This window comes from Berghia stephanieae, chromosome 4 (assembly GCF_034508935.2).
Source record: "Berghia stephanieae isolate SIO BIC M18660-M18661 chromosome 4, UCSD_Bste_1.3, whole genome shotgun sequence".
Taxonomy (NCBI): Eukaryota; Metazoa; Mollusca; class Gastropoda; order Nudibranchia; family Aeolidiidae; genus Berghia; species Berghia stephanieae.
In genome coordinates, this window is record NC_088363.1 from 40,150,632 (window position 1) to 40,163,048 (window position 12,417).

At 34.6% G+C, this 12,417-nt stretch overlaps 1 protein-coding gene across 2 annotated transcripts in view; it reads left to right on the plus strand.

Moving 5' to 3' along the window:
- Positions 1-12,417, plus strand: part of LOC144970559 (uncharacterized) — a 39,500-nt gene that overhangs the window by 16,280 nt on the left and 10,803 nt on the right. For both annotated transcript variants that reach the window (XM_078910321.1, XM_078910319.1), the window contains exons 9-17: positions 586-667; positions 1,436-1,512; positions 2,988-3,610; positions 4,367-4,461; positions 4,901-5,022; positions 6,267-6,403; positions 7,387-7,560; positions 8,688-8,877; positions 10,597-10,716. In XM_078910321.1, the coding sequence (XP_078766447.1) occupies positions 586-667; positions 1,436-1,512; positions 2,988-3,610; positions 4,367-4,461; positions 4,901-5,022; positions 6,267-6,403; positions 7,387-7,560; positions 8,688-8,877; positions 10,597-10,716 (1,620 nt within the window). The remainder of the gene's footprint in view (positions 1-585; positions 668-1,435; positions 1,513-2,987; positions 3,611-4,366; positions 4,462-4,900; positions 5,023-6,266; positions 6,404-7,386; positions 7,561-8,687; positions 8,878-10,596; positions 10,717-12,417) is intronic.

Consider the following 12,417-nt stretch of genomic DNA (forward strand, 5'->3'; position numbering starts at 1 on the left):
TGTAGTTTGCTTATTTTAGCACTAACTGGCATTGTGTACTGTCCGAGGGGCATGGTTATGTTCCCCATCCACTACGTGTCTATTCTATGCTATAGAAATGCATGGAATTATAATATCAGATTAAATATATGCAATATTTTGTTCATGTAAAAATGACCATACTCTTGACAAAATATAGACAATGTTTATTTCCCCGTGGTCACAATTATATAATTATCATAGAGGATGAGAAATGAACTTTTTAAACAGAAATAAAATTGTGTGGATTCTACATCAAAGGGAGCTCAGAAATTTCTTATTTTTGATCAGTTTAAGTTTAATTTGACTTTTTAGCGCTCGACTCATCCCAACATAATACTGTTTTGAGATGATGGGTCACTATAAAGTATTAAAAAAAGATAACGTAAACAATAAAAAAAGACAATGTGAACAAATCTTCATATGCTTCTTTTATTAGGCCAAACTGTCAACTAAAATGTTTGAAGTATAGGTTATACCTTTACATCCATTTTAAATGTTATTCGATTTTTCCTTTTTTACTTCAATTGTAACCTCATATTTATTGGGCATATTTGATCTTTCCAGATAATTCCACCCCCAGGACTTCCTCAAAGTGTGGAAGAATTGTTGCAAACAAAACCATTGGGAGTCAGTGAGACTAGTGAAGGTAATAAAATCATTTTTTTTCAATCGGATAGTTTATATTTTTCACAGCAATCAATAGCCTTTGACGGCGAGTCTTTCAGCTTGTGGTCCATGAAACCATCACAAGAACGATATGAGTCATCAGTAATATGACTTTGATTATTTAATTTTCCTTTTTCCTTTGTGTTTTTTTTTTTTATTTTTAAATTTTTAATTTAAAAAAAATTTTGCTTAATAAAATAATTTTTTATTGTTAAGCTCCAATTTCGGGGACCACGTAAACAATACCAGAAAAGCTATAGTGTCTTACTCTAGGCCACACCGCAGAGTAAATGAAGCATGAACCTTAGGCCCACTGGTGACGAAGCATAGATCATAATATTGCTGCCTCAAACTACACCAAACACCCAGTGTTGTCATCTGTTCGCACTTTATAAATGTTATTATTTTTACTGCCACACAGAAACTTCTTTTTTAGTCTTCAGATTCTTTTTTTCTCTATCTTGGTTTGATGCTTGGTGTCCTCTTTATTTACAAGCAACTTTCTATATTTTTTGTTTTGTGAATAAAATCTATATAAGGTTATTTCCTGACAGAAAACTTCAAAATCTCAAAATTGAGAAAAATGAGATGCAAATGAAGAAAATATATTTTACCCAATATAGAACTATAATCCTCACTTGTTTTTCGATACATTGAACATATGAATAAATGTTATTGAATTGTAAAACAACCAAAACAAAACAGACCATTACATTGAAATAAAGCATTTTTATTTATTATTCTCTAGAGTCATCTCAGGACCAAAAGTTTGACACTGGTGGTTTGGATGAGGAAGCGACTGTAATGGAATTGTTGGATACAAAGGTTTGGTGTCAAGTTTTATTCTTATGTAAATCAAAAATTTCATCATGCATTCATTTTTTTGGGGAGACAATTAGAACATGTTTTGACTACTAAGTAAGCATTTATTTATGTGGTGGGTCGCTGTTCTATATATTAACCCTCTTGGGTCCATGATTTACTTTGTTGCTTATATTAAAAGACATCGAATCTATTTGAAATATATATATATATTTTAAAAAAGTAGCCCCTCTTCAAAAAAGAAAATATTCTTTATTGCATGTCATTGTGTATTGTATGATGTGTAAAGAGTGATGATTTTAATGTCAGTGGGCTGAAGCTTTTAAGATTTTGGTGGAAAGTGCTCTACAAATGCACAGCTTTATAATAATAATACAGTCCACTCCGGATAATCGCAACTCATTTAATCGCACCATTTCCTAAGAATTAATTCTATATAAAAGACACTGGTTAATTGCAACACATTTTTCACCTCGAAAAATGGTAAATTAAAGAAATCAATCAAACAAAATTTCATCACAGGTGAAATCATGACACGGTGAAGAATCAAGAGTGGGCGAGGTTTAATGCCACAGTTGTGTGTCACCACCTTATTAGTAACAAAATAATGCAGGTGTTGCAATAAGGGTTTCTGCAGTCATATGTTACCTCCTTCAAGAAGACTCTTTAACTGTTACTGATTTGCTTCAATTTTTGGAAACAATTGAGCAACACATATATAAACATCAGCAGGCCTCAGCAAGAAAACAGACAACCTTTGATGCCTTCTTAGGGAAAAATGAGTGATTAAAATACAAGGGAAAATGATGTAATTTACAACCATAAAAAGAAAAGAAAACACACACACACACACACACACACACACACACACACACAAACAAACGACAAAAACAAAAACAAAAAACAAACAAAACAACACATTTTTAATTAGTCAATGTTGGGCAGACTTTTGTCATCGGAGAGTGCGGCCAGCTAACGTCAATGAGGACGACGCTGGATAGTAAGTAAGTAATGTTGGTTCCAAGCCTGTGTAAACTCAGAGGGAAAATGTTGCAATAGTGAACAGGAAACTCAACTTCGGTTAATCAAAACTTCGTTTAATTGCAACATTTTCGCTGATCCCCAGGTGTTGCGATTACCCGGAGTGGACTGTAATAATAATTCATAATATTAATCTGTTTGCGTGAGAGATGCGAGTGCTTTGACAATGCGGGGACCTCCATTTAAATAATGCGCATCTTTATCCACTTCAAAATTTGTGGACAGCCATGGAATTGCTTCGTAATCTTGAGGTTATTGAATGGGAATTAACCAATTAAGAAATATACTATCTGTCAAATGCTGATAAGGCAAGAGAAATTCAGATGATTTAGTTTGTCAAAAACAGAAGGATAATAAAATATTTTCACATTTACAATGAACAAAGTTAGACACAAATTATTCTTTTAAAATGTTTCATATTCATTCATTTTCTAAAGAATTTAGATCAAGCCATGGAAAAGTTAGCTGACCCTGCAAATAGTAGCGCCAAGGAAAGTTTGAATTTGAGCATCGTTAGACAACTCAAACAACAACTCTATCATATTGAGCAACACCTAGTCCAGAAGATGGAACAGCCAGACGGAGATGGAGAGAACGTGACAGAGAGGGGTCAGGAGGAAATAAGTAGACATAAAACGAATGTCAACCGAGACAGCAATGTACGGACATCTGCAAGGGAGAGACGAAGGCAGAGAACACCTAAACAGCAATTTTCTTCAGCCCTTGAAGGCAACAGTGATATTGCACAAGAGTTTTTTAAAGTGGGTGGTATAACGAGCCATCGACAAATGAGAGATGATGAATCTATTATTGCTGAAAATAAAGGAGATACCAGGACCTCAACCAAAACAGAAAATGACAATCTGGTCAGTCCCCTTGTGAGTGCCTCCAGGATCACAGAGAGAGAAGGTAATCTAGAGCAGAGGGCATCTCAGCATGTAACAGAAAACAATTTAAGGAGAAAAGAAGGCTGGCATGGGGCTGAGATAAATGAAGATAGAGGACAAGAGAATATTGAGGCCCAAATATTGGACAATATTCACATCAATAAAATCTCAAGGTAACTAATCACTGAAGATTACACGAAGTTTCTTGTAAAGAAAACTAATTGATAAACCATCATATAAATAAAAAAGAAGGATAGAATTCCCTTTATTTGCGGTTTTGTGGTCTTGTGTATGACACTTGTTCGGGTCCAATCTGAGCGCAAAATTAAGTTATTGGAAAAGGCTATTTACTCAAATTCTCTCACCACACTCAGGTATAAAATGAGTACCTGGCTGGTAACATCGCTGTCTGTGTTACAAAAAAAGTTTTTGTATTATTGCCTTAAGGTGTCATGTCCTGTCTTATATGTTAAATGTATTCTTTGTTAAGGATCCCTTGTAAAGCGCTGTGAGCACATTTAAATATTGTGCTATATTATTATGGTTTGCTCAAGTGTTTTTGTATTTTTTGGTTAAAAAAAATTCTTTACATGAGGAGATATATCTTTAAGCGATTTCAAAGGAAGACTGAAATAGCCCTGGCATTCCATGCAGTGCTGCAAAGTGTAGTCAGGACTTTCTCAAGGCCCTGTGGAGTTTGTGCATCAAATCTCGTGCTTCTTGGTTCTGACGCAAAAACTAAACTGCTGTTCTACACTTGTTACTCATATGGTTGTTGTGAAAGCTCTTCCTTGATATGTTTGTATTTTACGTTCTCTTCTTTTTTCCTTCTATGTCTTCATCTTAATGTTTTTAATTTTTAAATTTATTGTTATGCCTTTAAAAGAAGCATGAGTATTGAAATTAATGAAACATATATTTTGATACAGACAAACTGAGATGTCTCGAGGAAAACTTGCAATGGCACAGGAGTATCTACGCAAAATAGAAATTGATAAAAAGGATATTTCTTTTGAAATGAAAGGTAAGCCTGCATTCTGTACCAGTGGAAAGGTTCAAATCATTTCTCATTATTTATACATGTATCACCAGAACTATATCGCATGGTGCCCTCAACATGCATTCCACAGAATACACATTCACACAGACACAGACCTCGCACCCTCTCCTTGCCTTTTCATTTATTGCTGGTGGAGACCTTAATGATGTTTCTGGTATTTCCTAGAACCAAAACTGGGTTGTTTTTGTGCCTATCTGAGGCCATGACAATTGAATGATCAAAACCCAGCTTTTATCAGTTTCTTCTGGAAATTACATGTAATATCTGTTTTTAAGGGTTTTACGGCGATTGCGACACATTTAGCTCATATCAGCGCCAGTGTAATATCTGTAACATAATTTTATTAATATACTTGTGACATTTTGATTATGTACTTTTACTTTTTAATCTTCCATGTCACCAGACTTGCTTGGAGATGGCGCTTTCTCTCAAGTCTACCGAGGCATTTACCAGGGCTCTGAGGTGGCCATCAAACAGTTGAAAACCTCCCTCACATCCAACGATAAAAATTATTTCTCAGCAGAGGTGAGATCTATGAAACCCTGACAGGCATTTTTTTCTTCTCATTTTGTTATTTGTACGGAGGGTTGTCTGAGTGGGTCCTGATAGCTCAGTAGGTAGAGCACTCGCTTCATATAAAAAGTGACCCAAGATTGATCTTGGGTGAAGGTGAGATTTTTCTTTGACCTCTGCCCTCTCCACTCAGCAATGGTTAGGTAGTTGAATATATTAAATCTAGTGGAAACTACTTTGCGATAGACTAGCATCCTATCCAAAGGGTAGCAAACAATTGGTATTGCCCGTTTCATGCATCAGACACTGGGATAAACTCCGTCTCTGTGGGCCAAGTGGCTCTGAAGACTACTTTGTCTGATTGGATAAGTATCCCATACCAAACAATCTGGTGACCCACTGCCTCTAATTAGTACTAAGTCAAGATGAACCAGATGCAAAAAAGTGAATTTCAAGTTTTAAGATGATCCCAAATATGAAATATTAGTCTTTCCTGCATGAGGAAAACGTTGTTGATTTCACATATTATCTTTATCACTTGAACGTTTTAAAATTCGTAATTTTTAGGAGATAAAAATTGTAATCGCTATAGTTTACTTTAAAAAATCAACAATTTACTCATGCAAGGATTACATAAAACTTCAACATTCTTAAATTTATGTAATCTGGCATCTACTTTTATTTTCTTTAAGTTTTAATGACTTAGAGATGCTCATGAAGTTCTAAATTTGGAACTAAAATTTCGTAATTATACGAGTTTTTCTTATAGTTGGTAGGTGCGCTTAAGCAACACATGTCGGTACAAATGACCTGTCATTCATAATGATAAAATCAGTATATTATACAGACTTTTTTTAGGTCAAGATTTTGCCAAATCCCTACAAATTCGAATGTTTTCACCTGAATCCAAATAAGGAAAACCAAATTCGTAGAGAAAAACTAGTAAATGTGTTTTTGTTTTAATTTTTACCAGTGTTTAAAATTTGTTAAAATATCATTTCAAATTTGAATTATAATGCACATGTTTTGAACATTCTGAAATTGTTTTTCTAGTAAAAATGAGATGAAATCTTAGATTTGGATTATATTTTAGATTTATATTATAATTTATAAAAGTAGAAAATACAGGTTTTATCTTTAGAGAGCGATGAGGGCTGCCTGAAGCCCGGAATCGTGAAAATACTATGTTTGCGGCTTCTAATATGTCTGCATATTATGATTAATGAATTTTTTTCTGTTGTATCCAATGTGTGCAGGTATCATTGCTACAAGAGCTCCGCCACCCCCACGTGGTGATGCTATTGGGCGTGTGCACAGCCTACACATGTCCTGTCTTGGTGCTTGAATATCTTCAGGGTGGAAATCTTCATACGAGGATTCATGACACACATCTGTAAGTTGAATTGTATGTTTTGTTGCAGGTTGAAATCTGACATTTCAAAGAAAATCAAAAGATTGATGAAAAAATTGATGATTTCAGCAACTAGTTGTACTAATTTCTTCTTCTTTCAGCTTAGGCCACATTCTGCATGGTTTCCATAATGAATACCACATCGCCATTCATCTCGGTTAAATCTTCCTCCAGGCCCAGTTCTTTCATATAATCCATTACCCTATCCAACCATCTAGTATTTGACTTTGAACGTCCCTTTTTCCTCTTTCCCCTCTAATTGTATATCCAATACTTTCCTTCCCATGTACTCCCCCTCTCCTCTCTTAACATGTCCGAACCATTTCACTTTATCTTCTCATATTTATCAATACTTTCTTCACTACAGTTAGCCTACGAATTCGTTCATTTCTCACTTTATCTTTTCTTGTTCAGCCAAGTGATCATCTTAACTGACTATCAAATAAATATAATACAAAGTTCAAAATCAAAGCATTCCAAGTCATTTCATACCGTCTTCTTAAAAAATTTCGTCAACAAATGTACTCTTCCATAATCCACTATCCTATCCTTTATAAGATTATCAGAGAGAGGCATTAAACTACATTAAATAGTTCTGTTTTCACAACAGAGAATTCACGTCACGTTAATACTTATTATTATTCTATTGGCTGTTTGCACTATAACTCTATCAGAGGGCTAATATTCATAAGAAATATTGCCACATTAAAAAGAATAGTATATAATGATTGCAGTTTTAATTTTTTTCCTTTCTTTTTTTTTTTACCTCATTAGGCCTTTATTAAATGATCTATAGGATTTGAGTGAGTAATCCTGTATTTAATTTTTTTTTCTATGACTTCCATAAATTGATTAAATAACTTATTTATGGAAAAGTTATGGTAAACTAGTTTGTTTTTGTCTGTTTTGCAGCTTGTTTAAGTTATTGAAAAATCTTTTTACTCTTACTTTGACATACAATTCAGGCCAATGTTTCCTAAAGAAGAGTTTAGCCAGATATCAAGAGACATAGCATCAGGCATTTGTTATCTCCACAATCACCGTCCTCCCGTCCTTCACCTTGATCTGAAATCGAGGAACGTCCTCTTGGGGCTTGGGAATAGAGCCAAAGTGGCAGACTTTGGGTTTTCTAAATGGAAGTAAGTAGCCTGTGTTCTAATGATTGACAGACTTTTTGGAAGTAATTCATATACAGGCGCCACTTCAATGACTATAAGAAAATGTATTGTTGCTCACTTGGAGTTAAAATTCAAGTATTATTTATCTAAAGAAACTGGAGTAGTGGGATTAATATTAGATAGGTACATTTTGCGTATAAAATTAGGGTCTTTATTTTGTTAGTGCTGGAATGCCCAGAGTCTCAGGCACAACTGATAACCAAACAAGATGGCTGCTAATTCAATGTGGACTACTCAGTAAATTTACTTATAGTCATCGATATGGCGCCTGTATATGGAATTTCTGCCTATTATTGTGTGTCATTGGGTGTATTGAAATGCTCCTATCTTCATATTTAAAGGGGGTGAGGTGGCTGAATGGTTACAGCATTTGACTGCAACCTGGAAGATCCTGGGTTCAAGCCCTTCAATTGTTTTTTTTTTACCTCGGGCAATATTATTACCCCCCCCAATTTGCACACTTTCGAAAATATGGATGGTTTCTGTTGACATCAGATGTTTGTTTAATGGATTAGCTATACACCTTTATGAATGCCTAGGCAATGGCATCGTGTTGCTGTGAAAAAAGCACAAAATTTTATTATCAAGAATAAATAAACAAGGTGCATGCGGCCATGACAAATACTGTGTGGTGATTATGTTATTAGAGCAATACTACAGAGGGGTCATTCCTAAATGGGGAAAATTAAAGTGATCCAATACAAGTGTTGTCGTCATGACCGCTTAAAGTGCTATCCAACCGCTCTGTCCCTTTCCATAAACAAATCTGCAAGTGTAAAAATATCTGCAAAATCCCAACCGTAAAAATGAAGGCATCTTCAAAATAACTACATAATTCTTGTCTCAGGGTAAAAAACAAAAAAAAAACCCCAAAAAAATCAAAACAATAACAAACGGATTAATTTGACTGTGAATGTACTAATGTTGTTATAATATTTCTATGTTCTGATTTAACTCTCTCGAGTTCAAATGAATGAAAAATCAAACAAATTTGTTTGATTTTCATTTATGGTAAACTCGAAAGAGTTAAGCCTTCATATAACAAATGTGCATTATTATTGTTATTATTATTATTATTCTTCGAACAGAGTCGAGTCAGATATTCGAGTCTCCAGGAGTAGCAAGTCCAAGCTATCCCAGGGTTCACCAGCATGGATGGCCCCAGAACTCCTATCTGCAGGGGACATTACTCCAAAGGCAGATGTTTACAGTTTTGCCATTGTGTTGTGGGAAATGCTGGCAAGGGAGGATCCCTACGGAGGATGCTCTACTTTTCAGGTTTGCTTGTGAAGTCTATTGGATCCATGGATTAATCCATTTTGACACCATTGTGGTCTGTCAAAAGCATTTGTGACCCCAAAATCTAGAGGTGCCTAAATGGGTCAATAAAATCTATAGTAAAATAAAGGGAGTAAAAATGACTCTTATAAAAGATACAACACAAAGTAAACGTCATTTCGGCCTTTGGTCTTCTTCAGGTAAACAAGAAAAGGAAATACATTTGTGACCCTTTACCTTGTCAACAACCAAATAAGGGAGAAGGGAGGGCGGGGGTGCTGGTTACGGGAAACAATGAGTCTATTTGATACAGTAGTGTTGGTGGTGATTACTGAATTTAATGCGAGACTTGTCCCAACATTTCTTTGTTTTGTTCTCACTAGATAATATAGATTCTTAAGGAACGGAAATATGAAATGTCCTATTAAATTATATTTAAATTAACTTTTCGTCATCAGGTTCAACCCGGCATAACACGGTTTTGAGTCTGGTCACATGGTAAATGTGCGGCTATGTCGTCTAGTGATATGATACTCGCCTTTGGATCGGAAGGTCCTGGGCTTGAGTCCCGAGCAGTGCATAGTTGATCCCTTTGAAAAGGCTCATTACTCACTTTCTCTCACCATATTCATGTGTGAAATGAGTACCTGGCCATTAACAGCGTAAATGTAATATTGCCTAACGGGCATCATATCTTGTCCTACATGTTGAGTGTTGCTGTTGGCTAGTCACCCCTTGTAAAGTGCTTTGAGCATGTTTAATGTATATTGCACTATTTAAAAGCTCAAGATTTTGTTTTTATTTTTTAAATAGGTAAATTAGTCTTTTTATTGGCTCAGTGGTGGCTCATTGATATAGTGTCTCTTCTTGTCACATAAGTCATCAAACAATGTTAAGCATTGTGAGTGGCTGGATGGGTAACAGTGATCATGGAAAATTCTGCTCCCAAGGCTGAACCTTTTGGTAAGGCACTTATTACACATTATCACACTCGACTGAGGTGTGAATGAGTGCTTGGCTATGTCCAGTGACGGAAAAAGGATGCCTGATGTGCAACTGGCGCCTTATGACATGGAAATACAGTTCCTGCTGGCCTGCTGGGTGAATAAATGAAACATTGTGAAGCGCATTGTGCATGTGAATCCGATAAGATGCACTTTATTAATGATAGTCAAAATAATAATGTGCCGCTAGAAGTTGTGGACTGTAAAAAGTAATAAACAAATATGAATATAACAGCTTAAAAAAAGAACAAAATACCACAAACGGAACGTTTCGGGCTCAAAACCCTTCTTCAGTCAACAAAAAAACCCCAATAAAAACATAAATACATTACTAAATTCCTGATAGACGACAGAGATACAAATTGTCTCTGTCAACTATCTGGAATTTAGTAATGTATTTATGTCTTTATTGTTTTTTGCTGTTGGCTGAAGAAAGGTTTTGAGCGTGAAATGTTCCATGTTTGGTATTTTGTTCTTTTTTGAAGCTGTTATATTCATTTTTGTTTATATTAATGATAATATTTATTTAATTTATTTATTTATTTAGATATGACAAATTAAAAATTATATGTAAGGAACTGATCATCTTTCGGCAATATGTTGACACCAAGGATATTAACCAAAGAGAAGGCAATCTCCATCATCTGTTCAGACATTTGAACTTATTTTACTTTAAAAAAAATCTTAGTTAGATTTATGTTGTTCTTATAAATAGATTCTTGAGAGAGTTCGAACCTGTCAGCGTCCATCTATTCCACCGGAGTGTCCAACAGAGTTAAAGACATTGATTGAACGGTGCTGGGAACAAAACCCTTGCATAAGACCAACATTTAAGGTGAGTTTTTGACCTGCTTAATTAAATGATTTATTTCTGTTCAGTGGAGTGTAATTTTAACTTTCTCCTTACAGGCCGTTTTCCTGATTGTCCACAAAAATTCACACCCAACCTATACAAAAATAGATTTATTTTGAACACAAAAGCTGTTAGTTCTTGCTATACATATATTTTTCTGCTAAACGAGCTCTTCAACACTGTGTTAATATACTTTAACTATAGCTAGCATTTTTGTTCAAATATTATGATGTACAAAAGAAATCAGAATGAGAAAAATGTTGGCTGCATCGTAACGAATGTGACGATTTTCCTATGGGTGGTAAGGAGAGGGTTAAACATTTTTTTTTTTAATTGATTCACACGCTCAGTGTTTTTGTTTTGTTTTGGTGGTAGTGAGTGCAATTAAAACAACTCAAGAAAAAATATCATTTATTTTTGTGATCATGTGTTCATTGATTTTTTTTTTTTTAAACTAGTGGAAACTCTGGGTATATTTGCGCAAATGAACTGGGCAAACTTTCTCCACTGTAGACTTGACCTGAAAACATTAAAAGCATGGAGTGGGTTTTGATGTGGATAAATCACAAAATTTAAAGGCTTTTCATGCATAGTCAATTATTTATTTTAATGATTATATTATTGTGGAAATCAAAATTAGACCAAGAGCCGTCAACGGTCAACATGGGTACAATTTAGTTGGTGCATGAAAAAATAGGCCATTTAAAAAAAGTTTTTAAAAAAATTATGGCAAAAATGTTGATTAATTAGTTGGGTAGGAGTTCCTTATTTTGAGCTTTTTTGTTTTAGACCTCTGACGATAAAAGTTTTCTTTTTTTCTACTTTGTTTTTAAATTATGAAAATTGTTTTTTTGATATTAATCGTCATATTTTTGTTCCAACCCTCTGATGACTAGACTAATTGTTTTTTGTCAAATCATATTTCCCATTTCTTTCCCTGGTCATAACTGCAGACCTGATAACTTTCACTAAGCTAGCAGTGAAAATATTGTGACTCAGACGCGACATGAGTTGCATCACCCAGTGATGAAAATGCGCATTATAAGTCTGTCTTGTTAGAAATGCAAGGTTTGATGTTTAGTTAGAGTAAAATCGACCTCTTCCAGTAATAGGATAATTCATATGTATTTCTAAAATTTAAATATTTACTTATCAGTTGATACAATCTTTGGCCGGAATGCTTGAATTTATGAAATGCATGGTAAATCTTGATCTGGAAAAAAATATCTAACAGAAGATTGTCTTGATAACAGAAGGTATCATGAAAATATCGGCATCACTTGATTCCAGGATCTAGTTGAATGTGTGAATCTTTTTTCTACCGAAAACTAATTGTAATTGTGTCGTAAACCACAGAGACAAAAACAGGTCTGTGTTAGTACATGATATGTTTTTATTTAACCAAGAGCTAAAATTGAATACCTTAGGTCCTAAACTCATTCCTCTCCATACTGAATGTGTTTTGAAAAAGAAATTTGTGGATATATTTTCAAGAGGGGGGGGGGGGGGGGGGCTAGTTAAACAATGTGACTTCAAGGTCGTAAAGTGTCCAATTATTATATATTATATTTGGACAATATGAGAAGTTTTGACAGCAAATTTTACAAATTTATCACGTATATTTTCTATTGTAAAGCTGTAGTGATGGCATTACCATAGTGTCTTTTGTGAAACTAAATCAAG